Here is a 22719-nt window from a genome sequence, read left to right as displayed (position 1 = left end):
AACACCAACGAGTTCTAGGATTTCTGGTCGTCTAAATTTGTGCATTACGTACCACTTCCGTCATTAAGAAAAAATGCAGGAAATTTAATACATACAATTTACATACGAAGAAATGACAAGAAAGAAGCTGAAACACTTGGGAATTTAGTTTGTGTATGAGAAAACCTCAATATGTTTTATTTGCTCCATACTTTAACAATAATACTGTAGTCGGCACTGTAAATTAGGAGCTAAACAAATACATGAATCACAGGTTTTCTATTTAAATAATACATATTACTATTGTAATAGTCTTAAATTGTTGATATGCTACTTATGGCTGTGATTTCTACAAACCATGCATTTGAAAGGCTCTGTTGTGAGTAAGGTTACTGTAGAATAATATACTTCGGTGAATCTCACAAAGCTTGTCAAGAACATGCTTAGATCATTTTTCACCTTCTATATATATTGCATTAAAAAATGAGGCTTATTTTTAAGGCCCAAGTCAAGCAAATTCTCCATTCCCATTACTGTAAAGAATTCAGATGCTAGTTTGTCATTTTCATTACTAATACAGTAAAGAAAATCTTCCTGTCTAACTTTAAAAAAAATAAAAGCACAAAATAAAGGCATAAATTAATACCAACACAACAATAACTTAATTTTTGCATTGAGGTATTGGGAATGATTTTTTTTTCTCTGTGAAAAGTGGAATTGTGGTGAAACCATCATCAAAATTACAACACACTAACCCCTAAAGGTCCTACTTTTCTTTATGCAAAATATAATTAGTTATTTTCATTCTCAGAGCTTCCAGCTGACAAATAGAAAATAATGGGTAATTCTAACTAGGAATAATATAGTCTGTACAAAAAAAGCTGGTTTGAGATGTCTGAGAAACCTGGATTTTGTCTTTACAATAGAATTCCAGAACGTATTAGTTCCTTCATGAAAACACCTAAGTCGTAGTTTCAGTGAAAGCAAAGAAAGAAGTCGCACGTCAGTGCGTGCTGGTAGTGTAACCATATAAAATAATTAATTCAAATTATCTTTACACAAGGTTTTCACACCTATAAATTCAGTTTTAATACTGTTATCATCAATCATGTATTTGATTGGCTATTCTACATAGACTTTTGCTCGTCAGAATGATCTACGCTTTGATCGGTCCGTATGTCCTATAGCAAACTGAACAAGGGCTGTACAAGTCCTCTGGTCGCATGCAGCACGGCTGCTGGGAGAGCAGATAAATACAGCGCTGTTACATCCACAAAAAGAAGCTGCACAGCACCCAGCAGCAACATCCCGAGCATGTATCCCAGAAACAGCAGACTGTGCCAGTTGCCATAAATCAGTGCCTTTGGGCCGTCAGGGTGCAAAACACACAGGAACCCTAATAAGAGGGTACGTGACACTGTCAGATTGTAGTAAAGGTCAAAGGTTGAGGCATGGCTTCGCTCCGTTTGGGATACTTTAGCCAGCCAGGCAAGAGACAAGCTGTGTAGGACCAGGCTGAGAGGAGAGTAGACGTACTCCAGCGGTTCCATCACATGCAGTCCTTCACAGGCTGGAAAGAGAAAAATGCGATTAAAAATCAGAATTACTGTTCTAACAATCGCAAAGACCCATTTCTCAATCCTTACATCAAAACTCTTCACACAGTGAGCACAACAGCAATCTATGTGGGCTAAACTGCGGATCATTTACAGTCATGGCCACTATTGGCAGTGGCATAAATTTTGTTTTTCGCAAAGTTAGCTGCTTTAGTATTTGTAGATTATTTTTTAGTCTTATGTTTCTATGGTATACCCCGAAAACAATAAAACTTATAAATTGCTTAAAGGCTTTTATTGGCCAGAAAACAAAACAAAAAAACATTTAGTGTATACTCAGGCAGTATTTACAGTGTTGCCCCTTCTACTTCATAACCTCTGCAATTCACTCTAGCATGCTGGATATCAGCTTCTGGGCAAAATCCTGACTGATAGCGAGCCATTCTTGTCTTATAGTACTCAGAGTTAATCAAAATTTGTGCTCTTGTAAAAGGTAACTCGCCTTTTAAGGATTGACTACGGGTTCTCTATAGCAGTGTTTCCCAACCCTGTTCCTGGCGGCACACCAACACTGCGTTTTTTCTTTGTCTCCCTAATCAAACACACCCGATTCAACCCATCAGCTCATTAACCCACCTGATTATGAGCTGATGGGTTGAATCAGGTGTGTTTGATAAGGGAGACAAAGAATACACGCAGTGTTGGTGTGCCGCCAGGAACAGGGTTGGGAAACACTGCTCTATAGGATTAAAATCCGGGGATTTGCTTGGCCACGAATCCAAAATTTCAATGTAATGATTGCCATGCAACTTCATTATCACTTCATTGCAGAACACGAAATCCAGGGGGAAGAGTTGGATCTTTACACTTTACCACCTTACATATAGCTAAACCAACCTACCCATCTCCGCCCCCTGATCCCTAACCCCACCCCTAATCCTACCCATCCCCACCCCCTGATCCCTAACTCCACCCCTAATCTTTACCCATCTCCACCCCTGATCCCAAACCCCACCCCTAATCCTACCCATCTCCACCTCTGATCCCAAACCCCACCCCTAATCCTACCCATCTCAACCCCCTGATCGCAAACCCCATCCCTTAATACTACCCATCTCCACCCCTGATCCCAAACCCCACCCCAATCCTACCCATCTCCACCCCGATCCCTAACCCCACCCCTAATCCTACCCATCTCCACCCCTGAGCCCAAACCCCACCCCTAATCCTACCCATCTCCACCCCGATCCCTAACCCCACCCCTAATCCTACCCATCTTCACCCCTGAGCCCAAACCCCACCCCTAATCCTACCCATCTCCACCCCGATCCCTAACCCCACCCCTAATCCTACCCATCTCCACCCCGATCCCTAACCCCACCCCTAATCCTACCCATCTCCACCCCCTGATCCCTAACCCCACCCATAATCCTACCCATCTCCACCCCGATCCCTAACCCCACCCCTAATCCTACCCATCTCCACCCCGATCCCTAACCCCACCCCTAATCCTACCCATCTCCACCCCGATCCCTAACCCCACCCCTAATCCTACCCATCTCCACCCCCTGATCCCTAATCCTACCCATCTCCACCCCCTGATCCCTAATCCTACCCATCTCCACCCCCTGATCCCAAACCCCACCCCAAATCTCCTCAAAGCTCGAGCATTTAAAGCGACAGATGACATATTTGCAGTGTTTGCTTATAATAAGCAGAATGTTATCTTTTGTTGGTGTGGATGCTCATAAAGTTTCCATTAGTTACTGTATATATATATATATATATATATATATATATCATTCTTGTGCCGAACGAGTCTTTTCATTATCCAAAAGACAACTTGGGAATAATTTTGTACTGGTATGTAAACATGAACCATGTAACATATATTGCATTTTGGATGTGAAATTCACTCCAGTGCCAAGCTGAAAGTTGATTAGAAGAGCTGTGTGAAGAGTTTTGGGGGGAAAAAGTATTGAGAAATGTGTCCCAGTGAAACGTCCCGTATTTGAAGCCATCATACCTGTGACGCTGACGGAGGCGATGGTGAGAACTGTCAGAAGGAAGGAGACATGGATGGAGCCTGGCATATTCAGTGCAAACAGGTGACCCAAGCTCACACTGACCATTGGGAGGAAGCGAGTGATTAGAGGGTACAGGCCAGAGTGGGAACAGGCTTCAGCCCATACGGCCAGAACACACTGGACACTTCCACAAACTGCCGGCACAAACAAACGCTCGGCTAGCCTCAGTGAAAAAGGTTTCAGGTGGATCAGGCCCACACCATGCAAAGCTAGCAGTGCCATGAGATTCAGAAGCACCTGGAGGGAACAAAGCAGGAAAAAGAGGTAGTTCAATGCTTCTAAAAACAACACATCAGAGATTCAATCATGACAGGTGCCATAAATGCCAGGAGAGACATATACAGCAAACTTTCCATTATGTACCTAAAAACACTAAAGGCAATTTTAGAGGAAGTGTTCTGAACATCTGTTTTAGAGGAAGTGTTCTGTTTTTTTTTTTTTTTTTTTATTATGATTATTAATAATACTGTTTTGGTATGTAATTTACTTAAGAGTGTCTTTGATTTACAAAATTATTGAAGGCCTGCTTTCTGTATTTTTTGTCGAAACGAAAAAAAAAATATACAAAAAAGATAATGTTACATGAAAAGCACTGTAGATATATATTTTAACCTAAAATCTTCGATTTGTCGATCGCCAACATCCCATCTGCATCCTAGATTTATAGCCAGCCATAATATGAAAACACACGAACACTAAAAGGACTCTTGTAAAGGAATTTATAGCACTAGTCCAATGATCACATATAGCACACCTAATGATTCATCCAAGAGCTGCCCAGTCTTGTGCTTTACACCCTACAGATAATCAATATACACATTCATGCATTCCTAACATTGATGATGATACAGGATATGTGCCCATTTCTCATGACTTTAAATAGTGATGGTCCATTTAACATAGTCCTTGTTTACTGAGCACCAGCAGCTTAGACATACTGCAAAATATCTTTGTGATTATAAATAGTTTCATTTTAAGCATTAAAATGTACTCTATTCAATTCAATCAGGTTCTTCAAAACTGTCCAGAACTTTCTGCACTAACCCCAAATGCATTGCATGACTAAAAAGCCTGCCAAATCATCTCATCATTACTTACATAAGGCATAAAATTTGCATGATCAAGATCATAAAAAAGATGTAGAACTGATAAAGATGTATGTGTGTGAGCAAAGTACCTGTATGAATGCAAGTGGCACCGCATAAGGATAGTGATACTGGGGAATGAAGATCCTGCTTACAAAACTGTGTAGATTATCTGCTAGAGCGTACACAATCACAATCACCAGGGCTGCGATGCACAGCAGGAATGGCACCAGGGGTTTACACACTTCATACACACAAGCTCTGAGAGCATGCGGCGTATGCATCTGCCACCACGCCGAACTAAAACACAAATGGACAGACAGTAAAATAAATATGGCTTGATATTATTGCCATTTTGCACCTAAAAATATCATCACATTCGAGATACTGATTAATCTCACAAGCACTGATAATAAAGATGATTTTATGGCCACTATTTGCAAGTATTCACATTTAAAAATTTGAATCTCACCATCTGGACACCAGATTTTGCCATGGGTCCATACTAGTGGTCCACCCGGTGGAGTGGAATACGGATTTAGATTTTGACCCCTTTAAAGCATGGGGTTGAAGGATGGATGTAAAACTACCTGTACACAAAAGACAAGTAATTAAAAATAAGTAGGCTAATAAATTAAAAGATATATATATATATATATATATATATATATATATATATAAAGGTAAAAAATAATAAAGACAGACCATTATTTTAGCCAATAATCATTTAAGCAATTGAAATAACGACAAAACATAACCATATGTCATGTTTTGTCCTGTGAAATGTCATTTTGAAAACACTTTTATTCAAATTAATTTAAAATGAAAGCCATTTCATTCAAATAAATCAAAATTAAAAAAAAAATGTAAAGTCAAATCAATTATTAAAATATAGGCTAATGAAAATAAATTATCTAAGCATATTAAAAATATATTATACAGAAAACATTATTGACGTTAAGATAGATAGACCAACTCACATTGCTTCATGAGACAATCCGTTGTGTATTTCCATCACGGATTGATTGAAACTTGTTTAGTTTAAGGTCACGAAACAAGCGGATGTGTACTTTGAGCTGTCACTCTGAGAGTTGAAAATACAAATAAATGTAACTTCCCTCGATGAGAGACTTTCTTTCCACCGTTAAGACCAGTGTTTCATCCTGGATTTAGATATTTCCGTTGATTGGCCCCCCTCTCGTGACTAGTTTGAGTGCATTGAGAACATAAACTGACTTCTGCGATGGACTCAAAGCAGAGGACAAGCGGAGTTAATGATTGAAACGTCACCTCGCAGCGTGAACGCGCTTCGGTAAGCTCGGTAAACAGTCTCCTGTCGTCGACGCAGAGTTGTTGTTGTGTGCTACAAATTGCACAAATAATTAACCAAGCAGGTGACTAACAATTTAGGCGTGTTATGCTTTATTGCTTTGTAAAATACAAACAAAATTTTACTTTTCAAGTATAGCCTACGTTTGTTTTAATCACAACAGAATGATTAAAAACTATTTAATCATTCTGTTGTGTACTTAAGACGATTGCCTTATTTCTTCAATGGGCAGATAATGTATGGTTATAAATGTAAAACAGAATAAGGGAAAATTCGTTTGCCTAACCTATATTTAATGTCATCACCATTCCCTCAACATACTGGCTGCTTAATATTTGTAATGTCAAAGCATAATTAATTAGACTACACAATGTAATAGGCTACAAATTTAATACGACTATAGACTTCAGCAGCGTTTGCATAGGAAGGCCCTTCCTAAAGCCCCGTAAGTATGTACTTCTGAATGTCTAAGGGGAACTCAGCTGGATGTGTCACGTGACACATTTGAATATGCCTTCCTATCTCCATATTTGAGCAAGAAGTAGGCCTATATGACTAAACATGAGTGACTCACAGTCTATGGAATTAAAAAGTAGGCCTACAGATCATTTTATGTTATGCTTGTTAATATGGCTTCCAATTGGCCCCTACAATAAAATGTAGGCTAGGCATACAGACAGGGTCAACAAAACATCCATTAAGCCCAACACACTAATAACAAAATAAACATTCTGTCTGAATATGTGTGCTTGCTCATCAGGGTTTTTTGTTTTGTTTTGTGACTAGCAGCTGGATCCACAGAATAAATGTACTGAGGGTATAACACGCACATTATATCCATTACAGGTGGGTGTGAATAGAACAGACAGTCAATGTAATATCACCATGACAACCCAGTTCTTATTAATCAGGTCAAATATCAGTATGAACATACCAATATGTTGACATCATAGTACTGATAAATGCCAGTGATGGGTCAATGAACGAAAAGATATTTCCATAAGTCATTATTTACTGACTCGTATGTCATTCCAAATATTCTTAAAAATAAAATAAAATAAATAAAAAAATAAAATAAGAGCTCACAGAAAAGGTAGTACATTTGGGCTGTATGAAAGAGACTGCATTTATTTGATCAAAACACATTAAAAACTGTAATATTGTGAAATATTAAAATAATAAATAGCCAGAACTGAGGGATGTTTTCTATTTTAATATCTAAGTGTAATTAATTGGTAATGCTGAATTTTTAGCAGCCATTACTTCACATGATCCTTTATTCTAATGTTGATTTGGTGCTACTATCAACTATATCAATTAGGCCTATATATTATTGGTGCTCAAATATTAATGATGATTCTTATTATTATCAATGGTGAAAACTGTTTCCACTGCTTAAAAGTTTTGTGGAACCAGTGATACGTACTTTGAATAATATAGAATGTATTAATTTAGAATATGTATTTATGTATACTGTGTTATTTATTTAACGTATGGTGTTACAATGCATAATGTTTTCGTTACTATATGTGGCCTCACAAATTGCCCCTTGGGGACAAATAAAGTGTTTTGAAATTGAAATTGAAATTGAAAGTTTTGTGGACCCAGTTATACATACTTTGAATAATATGTATTAATTTAGAAAAACAGCATTTTAAAAAAAAATAGTATATTATTCCAAACAGGAGTGTGTATCAGATAGTTTCAACAAAAATATTAAGCAACAAAAACTGTTCAACGTTGATAATAAAGGTTCTTAAAGGGATACTCCACTTTTTTTTGGAAATAGGCTCATTTTACAACTCCCTCAGAGTTAAACAGTTGAGTTTTACTGTTTTCGAATCCATTCAGCTGATTTTCTGATATTTAGAAGAATATCAGTAACCAGACAGTTTCTGGTCCCATTGACTTCTAGAATATATATTTTTTCTACTATGTTGTGTCTATATTGTGTTACAGTTTCAAAAACAAACAAAAATTCTTCAGACTATATGAAAAACGGTTGCCTCGTTTAGCCTATAGCAAGTGTTAATTTGGAAAGCAAAGTTTGCATTCAGAAATTAAAGCAAAGTCTTAACCCAGAATGTCGCATAAGGTTATTATAAATCAAAAAGGGAGGATGCAACAGAGAAAGACAGAGTGAAGAGAGGGAAGAGACAGAAACTTCCACTTCTTTTTGCACAGAAAAAAATTAATTCAGTGCATATTCATTATGGACCACAGCCATAAAATAAAAAGGGTAATAGCCTATAAAAAGTAATCGTGAGCCTTGACTGACACGTAATGGCATTGAAGAAATAATCACACCGGCTGTTATTAGCCACTGTGTCAGTATAAACTTTATTATATGTATCAAATCAAGAAGTAACATGAAAAATATGCCAGAATTCCAATGAAGAAGAAAGTAATATGAGATATATAATAGGAATTGCATTGTGCGCATGCGCAGTTCTAAATTCCACCTGGTTCCATGAGTTTTGGGAGAGTGTGAGACTCTGCACGTAGCAGCTCAGCGGAATCCTCTCCGCCACATGTCGAGGAGATAAAGCCCAGCTCACCAGAAGCATCGTAAACACAGAAGAGTCCTCCATCCACACTGAGCACCTCATCAGCACCACTGGAGCAACTTCTGGATCGATATCGATTCACTGTTTCTCTGCGCGTGTGATAGCCTGAAAGGTACGAAGTTATTTGCTTTCCAAGTTTGAGCGGTTTTATTTTTTAAACAAATGATTTGTTGTTGCAAATACTTTTTAAATCGACAAAGTAATTGTAATATGATGCATTATACATTATATTTTCACTACATGAAAAACTTTGATATTTAAAACTCCTGATGCGTAAGATAAAAATATCGGGCAGGAATTTCTTCTGGCTGAGAAAAAGTGTCGTCCGGACGTGCACGAGGTTATCTTACACTCAATCTTCAATGCACGATAATATAGTCACAATAATAAACTAATAATCTACATGTGCATTGATGGAATAGGCATGAGATATTGAGATTCAAATTAGGAATCTAATTTGAGATATGATAAAGTCTCCGTAGATGTAAGTATTTGTTTTCGCTATTTCGAGGAAAATGTTTTTTTTTTTTTTAATTCTAAAGCGGAAATCGATATGGACAAGTCAAAAGCACGTTTCATATGTTGCTGCACTGTAATAACGTTGTAAAAATGTTACAGTGTTGCTCTGCGTCAAGCACGCGTAACGTAGCAACGTGCGTCTCGTTGACTGGCACACAAAGCTGCAGCATTCCATGTGTTTTAAAGTCCCGCCCGCCCTATTGCGCAGATTTTTTTTGTTTTACAATTTTTTTTTGGCATCTGTTATCTGTGAACTTTTTGGAGAGTTTGCAGTCGGCTTACTCATCTCGTGCTCTCGAGGGGGCGGGGCGAAGACGTGGCAGTGTAGTCTGCACCGAATGAACTGTTTGGCTTCCATGCTGGACCCTCACGAGCTCACGAACACCACTCAATGGGCTTTCCTCCTGTAGCTAATTATGCAGTACCTTTGGAACTTTTCACAATCTAAGAAATTTACTCTAAGTAATAATTTCTTTTCCCACATATGAGACAATAATGGGAGGAAAAACATGACATGGTGTCTAAAAAAGGATGGTGTATACATACCAAAACCTATAGTCATTGCTAATTTAAGGACTTAATATTTACCTTGAATGAGAGTGTCTACTCATTTTGAAAAGATTATAACTATTATGATTATGACAAATACTTAAATTAATTGCGAATACTTATTATGTTAAAGTACATGATGTCATTAACATTTATTGCCAAGAAGAAGCCTTCAGTTCACACAGAAGTTCCTGCAGAGCACATGTGCAAACAGCATTGCCAGGTCCCGCTAGTTTGGTGCCTTGAGGGTCTTTTTTGTTGCATATCTCATGTGTCAGATGTATTTAGTAAATTTTCAACATATTAAACTCAGATTTACAATTTAAATTTAGTACCGCTTTCCATGTTACGTAATGTCCAATTTGGATGAATTTTGAGTGTTTAAGCTTTAGAATTATACTTTTTTATTTATTAATGTTGATTAAAATATGTGATAGATAATGTGTGTTACACTTGTGTGTGTTGGACATTTGTCCAATGAGACTTTCTCTTTGCTCTAAGCCAAGGCTTACCCCTGGTTGCCATTTTTGTCCTTTTTTAACAAACAAACGTGACATCTTGTTTATACACGCTGGCACTGGCTTAAACACACAAAAGGGATATTCCCATAGGCCCAGCAGGATGCTCTTTGTTTGCTCTCTGGACACCACATTTGTGCCAAAATTTCTGACTCAGCAGTGACCAAATTCAGCCAACTGTATTCCATGTATCCAAATGGGAGGGCACTGGGGGTTATGGCAACCAAAGCCTAACTTTCCAATGTATTTGTTAGCAGCCTGTGTATGTTAATGGCTCCAGTAATCCATTTCCCTTGCCCTAAAGGCTGTAGTATCTGTTTGTGTGAACACCTCAAAAGACAGAAATAATAAATTCTTTCAATATTGTCAGGAAGATGTTGTGCAATGCATTGTTAGATGTATCACATATGACACTGTCTGTTTCTCTCAGGATGGCATTGTCTTGGTTCCTGTTGAGTTTCCTCTTCCATTCTATGTACGCCCACAATGATTTCTTCACTTCTATAGGTAAGATGATCTTCCATTGTGTTGTTCTGCTTTGTATCCATTTTTAATTAAGCTATAAATTGTGCCAAACATATTAAACATGCAGGAAGTGGCTGTAACTAAGAAGTGAAGGTTTATCTATCCATCTATCTATCTATCCATCCATCCATCCATGGATGCATAGTACTTTTACCCAACTGAACTGGACTCCGTTAATGCTTTGTAGCCTTTAGGAGAAACCATTTCAAAAATTCCTTTTGATCAAGCGATCCAACCCATGAACATTATTTTTAGTTTGATGCTGTTATCTATACATGGCAATTTCAGTAAGTTCAGTAAGTATCTGAAATATTTCAGTAAGTATCTGAAATATTTCAGTAAGTATCTGAAATATTGTGCTAGCACCCGAAAGGGTGTTATAACAAATATGTCATTAAAGGTTTGTGTAATATTTAGTCTTCTGTTTCAGATCTGACGTGTGACTTTTTGATTTGTAGGCCAGATGACAGACCTACTGTACACAGAGAAGGACCTGGTAAAATCACTAAAAGAATACATTAGACAAGAGGAAAACAGACTAGAGCAGGTCAAAGAGTGAGTAAACACACACACACACACTCACGTTGTGTTATGTGGGGACTATCCATAGACATAATGATTTCTATTCTGTACAAACTGGATATTCTATCACTTTAGACTAACCCTACCCCTAAACCTACCCATCACAGAAAGCAGTCTGCATTTTTACATTTTCAAAAAACATCACTTAGTCAGATTTATAAACTGTTTTCCTCATGCGGACCAAAACATTTCCCTTCAAAGACAAAACATTTGGATATTGCCATCTTTGTGGGGATGGAGACACACACACACACAGTAATTTTTTGGTAGTCATTTGACAGCTCATTAATAACTGGTGAATATTTTGTTTCTTTACCTGCATCAGGTGGGCTGACAAACTGGACTCACTGACGAACACAGCCACACAGGACCCAGAGGGATTCCTGGGGCATCCTGTCAATGCATTCAAACTGATGAAAAGACTCAACAGTGAGTGGGCCAACCTGGAGAGCCTGGTGCTGAAAGACACCACCAATGGTTAGTGACCGTCAAAGTCTGACATAGTAGTTAGGGATGGGCAGAATGACATTATTTAAAGATATATTTATATAGCTACTGTTTTTTACTATCTCGAGTGTCTGAATTTCTGAATTTGCAAAGAATGATTTGTATTTACCAATCAAGTCCTACTTTCTGCATGGTTCGGAAACAAATAAAACACATTTTCAAGTAGAATTTTTAGCATAAATAACAGTATTGTATGACATAAACTAACACTACCATTTAAAAGTTTGGTGTTGGTATGATTTTTTAGTCTTACATTCACCTGGGATGCATTTATTTGATTAAAAAATACTGTAAATAACTGCAATATTGTGTAATTTAATTTAAAATTGTGAAAATGTATTTAAAATAGTGGTAAATAAAACAATTAAAAATAATAGTTTTCTATTTTAATACGCTTTAAAAAATTATTTATTCCTGTGATGGTAAAGCTGAATTTTCAGCATTGTTACTCCAGTGTTCAGTCAGTGTCACATGATCCTTCAGAAATGCTACTGATAATAATAATTTCTGAAAAAAAAAAAAAAAAAAAAAAACATTTCTCATTATTATCAATGTTGAAAACAGTTGTGCTGCTTCATGTTTTTGTGATAACCGTGATCATTTTTTGCATGCATACTTAAATAGAAATAGAAAGTTCAAAAGAGCAGCATTTATTTCAAATAGAAATCTTTCATAACATAAAATGTCTTTCCTGTCACTTTTGCTCAATTTATTACATCCTTGTTGAATTAAAATGTTAATTACTGTAAAAAATTATTTATGTCATACATTAGTAATAGCATTATTTGCATAAATGTCTCTGTGTTATACACTTCTTAAGCTGTTGTATTCCTCAAAATCAAGCCTCTCCTATCTGTTCTCTTTTGTAGGGTTCATCTCTAATCTGACTGTCCAGAGGCAGTTTTTCCCTACAGATGAGGACCAGACAGGAGCAGCCAAAGCTTTGCTTAGATTACAGGACACATACCAGCTGTCTGCCAACACCATCTCAAATGGAGACCTGCCTGGTGAGCGACTGTACATGTCTATGTGTTTATGCATTCCAGACCACTTGAAAATATTTATCAAGCACATTGCGTTACCACGGACTGCATGAACTCTTTGAGAAGCATCATGTTGTGTCTGTGAAAAGTTGTTTTTATATTCCTTTGGAAATTCTTTCAAATGTTCCCATGAGATAGAGTGATAATGTCTGTGCCATTTTAAAGAAATAACACCACTGACTAGTTGATCACACCTGGAGGCGATGTGTGTTTCAAATGTCTCCTGTGACTACTTAACCGCAGATTATCATTTAGAAAGTGAACCCTTGTTGTAGTCGAATGCTTGATTGACAGGTGAGAAGGCTGTCCTTTGGATAAGCAACAACAACATCGAAATCATATTAGTATCATGATAGTTAGAACAACACCACTGAAGATATGACATCCGATTAAGAGACCATTTGTTTTTGTGTGTCCCTTTACTGGTGTGACCTCAGGTGTTGTGCACAAGAGCCGGATGACGGTGGCAGACTGCTATGAGCTGGGGAAGATTGCATACTCTGAGGGAGATTACTATCACACAGAGCTCTGGATGGCTCAGGCCCTCACACAGCTGGATGAAGGCGAGGAATCCACCATAGACAAGGTCACAGTTTTGGACTACCTCAGCTATGCCATCTACAAGCAGGGTGAACTAGAGCGAGCCCTCGAGCTCACCAAGAGGATGCTGAAGCTGGGTAAAGATAATCTCAAACTAATCATTTAATAACATGGTTAAATGCTGTGTTATTTTAGTGTTGTTTATATATTTCATAGTATTTATTATAATTTTGAATTAGCTTTTATTTTTTTTATCATTTTTAAGGGATAGTTCAACCTAAAATGAAAGTTAAGTCAAAATGTACTCACCCTGGTGTTGTTCTATTGCCGTATGCTCTTAATTGCCGTACGCACAAGTATATTACAGGATGATCCCATCAGACCCGTGCCATATATCCCAAGTGTTCTGTGGGTATACGATAAAGTTTAATGAAAAAAAATCTTGATTTCTTTCTTGATTTCTTCTGAGTGGGAAAGAGTGAACTATGGTGCTAATGGAGTCTCATGAATGCACACGTTATGTAGCCGTGCAGAGAAGGCCAAGGTCAAGAATTTAATTAAATAATACATTAAATTTCGGTTTGTTTTTTCACCACCAAACCCTATGGTATACCCACAGTACACTTGTAATGTACGGGGCATGTCACTGCAATGGATGATTGAATGGAATAACTCGTATGGCTTTGTAAGGAAGGACCATGGTGGAGACAATGAACTTACAAAAAAATGATTACTGATGACACTAAACTATGATATTTTTCAAAACTTAAAATTGCCTTTGTGTGTGAATCTCAGACCCAGATCACCACAGGGCCAATGGGAACCTAAAGTACTTCGAGTTCCAGCTGGAGAAGCAGAGAAAGACACAGGCTGAGAATAAGGAGGTGGAAGATAAAAAAAGAGAGAAGAAAGTTCTGGACAAACGTGACACTGAGAGGAAACGGTCCAAAGACCCTCTGCCAGAGAGAAAGAAATATGAGATGTTGTGCAGAGGAGAGGGAATAAAACTGGTGAGCAGAAAGATTGTTTTTCCCCCCTACTTTTTAAATGTTTGAAATTTTTTCTCAAATTCTTTCTTTTGCTTCCTTTACTAGACCCCACGCAGACAAAGCCGCCTGTTTTGCCGTTACTATGATAACAACCATAATCCACTGTTGCTTTTGGCTCCAGTGAAGCAAGAAGATGAGTGGGATCGCCCTCGTATTGTCCGTTTTCATGACATCATCTCTGACAGTGAGATCGAGACAGTGAAGGAGATGGCAAAACCCAGAGTGAGTTGGACTTACTAAAGTTATGCTGTGGTTTGCAGTGTGAACTTGTGATTTGGTTATTCTTTTAATAGTTTATGTATTTATTTATTTATTTTTTTATTATACATTTTAAATAATAATTATCATTATATATATATATATATATATATATAAATATATATACTGTATATATATATATATATATATATATACTGTATATAAATATTTTTTTTTATAAATCTTCTAGACAGTGACTTGCAAATGTGGACCTTTACCGTGTACAACTTTTTTTTTTTTTTTGCTGATATTCGCTGTCATTAAATTTTTGGGAGATAGCTTATGTGACTGTTGAATAATAATTTTGTTATGAATAGTTTTCAAATGCTAACGGAAATCAAGAATATAGAAGTCTGTTAAGTTTAAGTAGTTTTTGAGTTTGAGTAACTTAGACTATATAAATGTACTATTTATGAGTGAGGGGTTGAAAGTGCTTTACAAGAGCCTGTGTGTAATCCATATCTGGCTCCTCAGCTCCGTAGGGCTACTATATCCAATCCCATCACGGGCGTGCTCGAGACCGCCCCCTACAGGATCAGTAAGAGGTAAGGCTATAAGTGTGGGAATCTAGAACACCGCCAAAAAGACGAACCGTTATGCCTTAACCGGTCCATAGAATCTGAGAACTCCTTAGCAGAAACAATGCAAAACACTGCAAATCATAAATCGCATTTGTTAAATTAATTGCTTTAAACAATGTAATATACACTGAATACAATAATAAATGCAACACTTTCGTTTTTGCCCCCATTTTTCACGAGCTGAACTCAAAGATCTAAGACTTTTTCTATGTACACAAAAGGCCTATTTGTGAAATTTGTGAACAATATATGAGAGAAATAGGCAGGGGCGGCTCGCCCATAGAGGGCGCTGGGGCGCCGCCCTCCCTCCGACCTGTTTGTCTGTTTTTTTAATATATATTATAATTTATCATTTTGAAAAATAATCTGTGTTAATTATATGCTAATAATGGTTTTACTTTTAAAAGTGTTTTAAACTCACCAGAATGATATTTGCATTCACTTTCGTTACTTTTATCATGTTGGTGTAGTAGTATAGCCAATAGGCTGTCTTCTCAGGGCGCCAGTTCGCTCAGCCCCACAGTGCTGGAATTTAAGCCAATGGTTCCCCGGTTGCTATGCAAAAAAAGTTTATATTTCGCCAATCAGCGCCGTCAAATTTTATGGTTTGGGGGCGCTGAAAATATCGCCCACAGTATCAGATTAGGGGAGTGCACCGTGCACGCGCACCACGGGACATTTTTTTTACCTCAGATGAGAGCAGAATGGCAGCGCCAGTGACGTCGAGTGGAAATAATGTAAAGTTAGTCGTGGGAATTGATCTGTCTGTCACTCACTCACTCACTCACTCACTCACTCACACACACATAAACACTGTTTCACACACATTTGATATTAAAATAGTTATAGGAATATTAATACCTGTGTGTTTGCTTTGTTTTTGATGTTTTTTATGTTCTGAGCTAGATTACTGTGTTTAATACTAGTTAAAATCAACTTTCTTCTCATACTTGCTTGTTACAATCAAGAACGTTGTCCCACCCTCTTTTTCAGAGCCTTTTCTCTCTCTTTCTCTAGTATCAACACATTGTTATCCATTATCCAATTGTCAAAAATATATAGTCTACAGCTGGGGATTGATTAAACTAGATTGTTGTATTACTTATTATTTCTTGTATTACCTATATTATAATTTATCAATATTATGCGTTTGCACTTTTTCTGTCAGCACACAGAGCATAATAAACATTCAACTTGTTCATTATCATTAACTGTCAAACTGTTATTATTATTATTGTATTATTTGACCATTGGTATTGACTGGTTTAAGTTATTTTATTGGTATAGGTAAGGGCATGGCCTAAGGCCTAAAATGCACCAGAATGCAGGAAATCACATCTACTAAATTCAAAATTTTATGGGGGGGAACCCCCAGACCCCCCTCTTATTCAGCCCCCCCTACTATAATTTTCACCAGCCGCCACTGGAAATAGGCTTTTTACATAGAAAAAGTCGTAGATCTTTGAGTTCAGCTAATGAAAAATTGGGGCAAAAAACACAAATATTGCATTTATAATTTTGTTCAGTGTATATTTTAAATAACTAAAACAGAGAATAACTAAAACTCACCAGCCACTTTATTAGGCACACCTGTTCAACTGCTCACTAACTCAAACAGGGGTGGTGATGGCGCAGTGGAGAAGACACATGCCTTGGGTGTGAGATACCCGGGTCCGAATCCACTGTGAGACACCAATAGTTGCTCCAGAGGCGTGCGACCTCTGACATATATAACAATTGTAAGTCGCTTTGGATAAAAGCGTCAGCTAAATGAATAAATGTAAACATACAATTAGCCAATCACATAGCAGCAACTCAATACATTTAGGCATGTAGACATAGTCAAGACAATATGCTGAAGAAGAAAAGAAAGGTGATTTAAGTGACTTTGAACGTGGCATGATTGTTGGTGCCAGACATGCTGGTCTGAGTATTTCAGAAACTGCGATATCCAGAGAACATTAGTTCTGAGGGGCGAAAATGCCTTGTTAATGCCTGAGGTCAGATGAGAATGGCTACACTGGTTCAAGCTGATAGTAAAAGGCAACAGTAACTATACTTGTTACCACTTGTATACAATAACCACTTGTTATTATAATATACCACTTGTTACAACCAAGGTTTGTAGAAGAGCATCTCTGAACACACATGTCGAACCTTGAAGCAGATGGGCTACAGCAGCAGAAGCCTGTCTTGGCACACTTTTAGACCCTTCGTACTAATTGAGGATTGTTTAAATGACACGCCGGTATTGTTGCCGGCCATGTCCATTGCTTTATGACCACAGTGGACCCGTCTTCTGATGGCTACTTCCAGGAGGATAATGGCGATGCCACAGATCAAATCATCTCGAACTGGTTTTGAACATGACAATGTGTTCACTACTCAGATGTCCTCTACAGTCACAAGATCTCAACCCAATAGAGCACCTTTGGGACTGCTTGATGCTATCATGTCAGTATGGACCAAAATATCTAATTTTTTCAGCACTTTGTTGGATCTATACCACAAAGAATTAAGGCAGTTCTGAAGGCAAAAGGGTCCTAATCTGTACTTGCGAGTTGAACCTAATAAAGTGGCTGGTGAGTGTATATATATATCAAAAAAACATTATTTTAGAGCATACTGACATCTAGAATTTAAAATATTTCACTGCATGTTCACAGGCCCTAGCTGTGACTTGTAACTTTGTAAACACATATTCTAGATATTAGTTTCATGCTGAGGAGTTTTCCGTCTTGCCGTCTTTTGTCATTGTGGTGGATAAAAAGGTAAAAAGACAGAGTAAGCAATGCTCTACTTTGTTACTTTATCTTGCTGTAGTTGTCATGTGCTCTGTGTGGAGGGCTTGAACAGGGACAGAGTGATCCAAAATTGTAATTTGAAAGTTTAGGATTTTGTAATTCAAGGATTTATGTTAACAACTTTGACTTGAGTAGTTGAAATTATAAAAGAAAATTTTCATCACTGCTGCTGGTGTACAGTTCTGTCCCTGTTCTTTACATGGCTTCAGTTCAGAAAATGACTCTAAATTGACTTCTCTTTCTCTCTCTCCCCCCTTTTTTCCCTCTCTTTTATCTGCTCTTATTCTGTCCATGTCCTTTTGTGTGTTCTTTGCTCCTCTTTAAACTTTTCCTCTCTCTTTCTCCTCTTTGATTGTGTAATGGTGAATAGCTAAAGCGAGCCACTGTGCACGATCCCATTACGGGAAAACTCACCACTGCCCAGTACAGAGTCTCCAAGAGGTAAGGGATCAAAAGTCAAAGGTCAAAACATCCTATCCAAATGGAGATTCATAATTTGTGGCAAAATTTAAAAATCCAACCTTCACTTGGCTATTTAAGTTTTGGTGACCCACTTTCAAAGGCGGCAAATGTTAAGAGTCTTTCTTCTACTACAGTCCTCTTAATATTAAGACAATCTTAAATGTTTGAGAATCGATAAATGAACAATTTTGCACACATACAGCTTAGCGCCTAAGTCTAGGACTCTGCAGGAGCAGCTGTTTGAGTCTGTGAACTAAAATAATTTTTTTAATAGCGCTATACATAGTTCTACTGTCTCCCTCATATTTCCACCCACACCAAAGTGGTTTAACTTCTCCTAGTTATTATGAGTGTGTATGTTTGAGAACTCACGTCCCAGCACAGACAGACTGGGTGGAGTTGCTGGAACACTTGAGGGCTCCTTTCACACCAAAAGCTATAAATGTGTCAGTTTGTGAGTTTAAGACTTCAAACATTATGTTAAGAAGATAAATATATTTTTTAAAAAATGCTATATACACTACCATTCAGAAGTTTGGGTCAATAACATTAAAAAAAAATGTTGTATACTTTTATTCTGCATAAACTTTAAATTGATCAAAAGTGACCGTAAAGACATATTACAAATTTCTATTTCAAATGCGGTAATTTTGAACATTCATTCATCTGTGATATTCATTAAAGAATCATGAAAACAGTATTGTGGTTTCTGCATAAATATTGAGCAGCACTACAGATTTTAAAATGTTTCTGAAACTAATCAGCTTATTAGGGATCATGTGACTCTGAAGACTGAAGAAATGTCTGCTTAAAATTCAGAGTTGCCATCACAGAAATAAATACAATTTTAAAAGATATGAAAATAGAAAATATTTATTTTAAAATTGTTATATTTTACAATAGTATTGTTTTTTAGTACTGTATTTTCTTTATCAAAATAACTAAGCATGAGACTTTGTTCAAAACCGTTCATATAATCTTACTGAACCCTAACTTTTGAACAGTATTGTATTCATATTTTTTTAAATGAATGATTTGCAGAAACTGAGAGGCCCCCTCTCTCTCTCTCTCTCTCTCTCTCTCTCTCTCCCTCTCACTCTCTCTCTCTCTCACACACACACACACACACACAGACTCACTCAGAATCCTGAATGAGATCAGTGTTGCTGAATTCCTTTACTCTAATATTCTGAGTGAAGAATGTGAACAAATTTTTCTGATTGCTGCCCCCTCTTTCTTTTTAATTTCTCTTTCCACCATTCATCGCTTCACCTGTTGGTTGTCTTTATCACAATCAGACTTTTTCACATCTATAACTAAATAAAATAATTTCAACTTCAGAAATCTTTTCACTGAAAACAGGATGTGAAAACGTCTGAAAATCCTTCATGTGCATGGTGTGGCATGAGGTTTGTTTATCATGTAATGGAATATTAGTTGCTTTTGTATATAGTTGTTTCACTTTTCTTCAGTTTCTAGTCTTTTTCTCCCCTCATTCTAGTGCTTGGCTGTCTGGATACGAGCATTCTACAATTGAAAAGATTAACCAGCGTATCGAGGATATAACAGGCCTGGAAATGGACACAGCAGAAGAGCTGCAGGTAAGAGGAACTTTTACACAATCAGCCAATCAGATGCTTTTAACAAGAATCCACCTTTTGTAATATCAAAGTGGTAAAAAGGTTGTCATAAGCAATGTTTTTCATCTCAGGTTGCAAATTATGGAGTTGGTGGTCAGTACGAACCTCATTTTGACTTTGGAAGGGTGAGTTCCTGTGTCTTTCTTTCACCGGTAAAAAGTCTCACATATCAGCAAATCAGTTTAGGATTATAACTGTTTATTTACAGTACCATTAAAAAGTTTGGCATACGATTTTAAATGGTTTAAAAGCATGTTTTTTTCAGCATGTCTTAATTAAATTGATCAATAGTGTCAGTAAAGACAAAAGTTTTATATTTCAAATAAATGCTGTTCTTTTGAACTTTCTATTCATCAAAAACCCTGAAAAAAAACATGTATCACAGTTTCTACAAAAAATAATATTATTTGATAATATTAAGAAATGTTTCTTGAGCTCCAAATCAGCATATTAGAATGATTTCTGAAGGATCATGTGACACTTAAGACTGGAGTAATGTTGCTCAAAATTTAGCGTTGCCTTCACAGGAATTTGGCAAAAATACATTCGATTTTGAACTATATTGAAATAGAAAAGTTATTGTAAATTGCAATTATATTCACAATATTACTATTTTTACTGTATTTTCGATAAACATTAATACAGTCTTGGTGAGCATCTTTTTTCAAAAACATTAAACCAATCTTACAGACCACAGACTTTTGAACAGTGGGGTAAGCTCGTGTCTTGTGTTTTTTTCTTTCTTTCTTTCTTTCTTTTATTTACACGGTTTCTTATAAACAGAAAGATGAACCAGATGCCTTTAAAGAACTTGGAACAGGAAACAGAATTGCAACTTGGCTCTTTTATGTGAGTAAACTGACTTTGACATGCAGACACACACATATATTAATGTCAATCATAACTATCAACATTGTATGGTCTTTAACATGATTTATCACATATCTGATTAGCTTGTTTGCTTGTAAATATGCTTGCTAAAATGCTTGCAATAAATTGTAAAGTAATGTAACATTATAGCAGTTGCGGATGCAAAAAGTCACACTCTAAAAAGTGTGGGTGGGCTGGAATAATTCGCATCACTCCTTATTTATCAACTTGGGATGATAGATATGTATTATCATGACATAATATTACTTGTTGTAGATGAGTGACGTGTCAGCAGGGGGCGCTACAGTCTTCCCTGATGTAGGCGCTGCAGTGTGGCCTAAAAAGGTGAAACACCACTACAAATAAATAATTTTCTTCATGTGTAAACTAGTTCATTCATTTTATTATTTACTCTCTCTTACCTTTCAGGGTACAGCAGTATTCTGGTATAACCTTTTTGCCAGTGGAGAAGGAGATTACAGCACAAGACATGCTGCCTGTCCAGTATTAGTGGGAAACAAATGGGGTGTGTGTGTCTATATATATATATAAATATAATATGTATGAGTGTTTGTATTCTCAGTTGTTTTATTTGTTTCTACTCTCTTTTCCTCCAGTATCAAACAAATGGATACATGAACGAGGTCAAGAATTCAGACGACCCTGTGCAGTGTCTGAGATGGAATGATCACTTTTTTTTCTTTTCTTATTTCCTGTTCAGTGTCAGTTTTAGTCAGTATGATGTGTGTTTGTACAAGGAGTGAATGACGATGCATCAGTCTATGCATTTCTTCTATTGTTACCTTTTACTCAAATAATAGACCCAGAAATGCTGTGAGGTTTCTGGGCAGGATATTCCCTGACTGTTACAAACTATGAATATGCATAGATCCAATCAAATATTTTATTTTAGTTATTTATTTAGGGTTAAATTTGAACTCCATATGTTTATTTTGCTCGTCCTGTCATGTCTTAAACTCCAACAGACCTCTATTTTTTTTTTAGTTTTTAATTTAAACGACTGAACACTCCATAAACCTTAATATAATTAAATGTTAAAGAAAACACGGCACAGTGCAAGCCCAACTTTTTAGACCAAGAAAAGGAAAATAATCTGTTACAAAATTGTTTTTATAAACCCCTGAAACATTTACCAAATAGTTTTTTTTTATTCCTTGGGCCATTGCAAACAATGTCTGTTTTTTTTTTTGTTTTTTTATGTGCGTATGGAAATATTTTTAAGTGTGATCGTTTTTTTTACAGAAATAAAATCTATGACATCATTTTCAGTTGTCTTTTTTTTTTCTTTCGTTTTATAAAATTGTGAGATGTGTCAGAAATGTATGTCACAACTTTTAAACTTATGCATTCTGGATAATTTAAAATTCTATTGGCTGGTGACTTTTGAGGTCATTCAGATGTTGATTGATAAGCATTCATCAACTCATACATCAGTTGTGGCTTGACATGCGAAAAAAACCAATGAGGTTCTGTTGAGCTTCTGTTTATATTCACTGATCAATGATTATATACAAGAATAAAAGCCTAAATTCAATCTGTTAATCATCTAAAGCTCAATTCATATGGATTATTTTAAGATCTCTTTATGAACTTTTTGAAAAGTCAACGTTTCAGTTGCAATTTCATCAAAAGGATCTACAATTGTGA

At 36.7% G+C, this 22719-nt stretch overlaps 2 protein-coding genes across 4 annotated transcripts; one reads left to right on the top strand and one right to left on the bottom strand.

Moving 5' to 3' along the window:
* Nucleotides 1-356: 356 nt before the first annotated feature.
* On the bottom strand, nt 357-6015 carry LOC120478638 (solute carrier family 35 member D3). The gene is made up of 5 exons (XM_039670624.2): nt 5688-6015; nt 5180-5297; nt 4800-5007; nt 3562-3859; nt 357-1549 (listed from the first exon to the last, which is right to left on the bottom strand). The coding sequence occupies exons 1-5, from the start codon at nt 5695-5697 to the stop codon at nt 1161-1163; spliced, it is 1023 nt and encodes a 340-aa protein (XP_039526558.2). The 5' UTR covers nt 5698-6015; the 3' UTR covers nt 357-1160.
* Nucleotides 6016-8494: 2479 nt separating this feature from the next.
* On the top strand, nt 8495-22334 carry p4ha1b (prolyl 4-hydroxylase, alpha polypeptide I b). 3 transcript variants are annotated; one of them, XM_039670591.2, is made up of 15 exons: nt 8495-8716; nt 10621-10697; nt 11174-11270; nt 11623-11774; nt 12674-12811; nt 13285-13524; nt 14183-14397; nt 14482-14658; nt 18450-18520; nt 20043-20142; nt 20253-20306; nt 20965-21030; nt 21328-21396; nt 21481-21577; nt 21669-22334. In XM_039670591.2, the coding sequence occupies exons 2-15, from the start codon at nt 10622-10624 to the stop codon at nt 21737-21739; spliced, it is 1623 nt and encodes a 540-aa protein (XP_039526525.2). In that variant the 5' UTR covers nt 8495-8716; nt 10621; the 3' UTR covers nt 21740-22334. The 3 variants fall into 3 exon arrangements, with proteins under 3 accessions (XP_039526525.2, XP_039526544.1, XP_039526515.2); XM_039670610.2 differs by lacking the exon at nt 18450-18520 and adding an exon at nt 15169-15239 and having other exon boundaries at nt 8496-8716; XM_039670581.2 differs by lacking the exons at nt 8495-8716; nt 18450-18520 and adding an exon at nt 15169-15239 and having other exon boundaries at nt 10583-10697.
* The last annotated feature ends 385 nt before the right edge of the window (nt 22335-22719 follow it).

The sequence above is a fragment of the Pimephales promelas genome, chromosome 15 (genome assembly GCF_988280905.1).
Source record: "Pimephales promelas chromosome 15, fPimPro1.hap1.1, whole genome shotgun sequence".
In the NCBI taxonomy this organism is placed as follows: domain Eukaryota; kingdom Metazoa; phylum Chordata; class Actinopteri; order Cypriniformes; family Leuciscidae; genus Pimephales; species Pimephales promelas.
The sequence above is the reverse complement of the archived record's forward strand: the minus strand, read 5'-3'. Positions and strand labels throughout refer to the sequence as shown.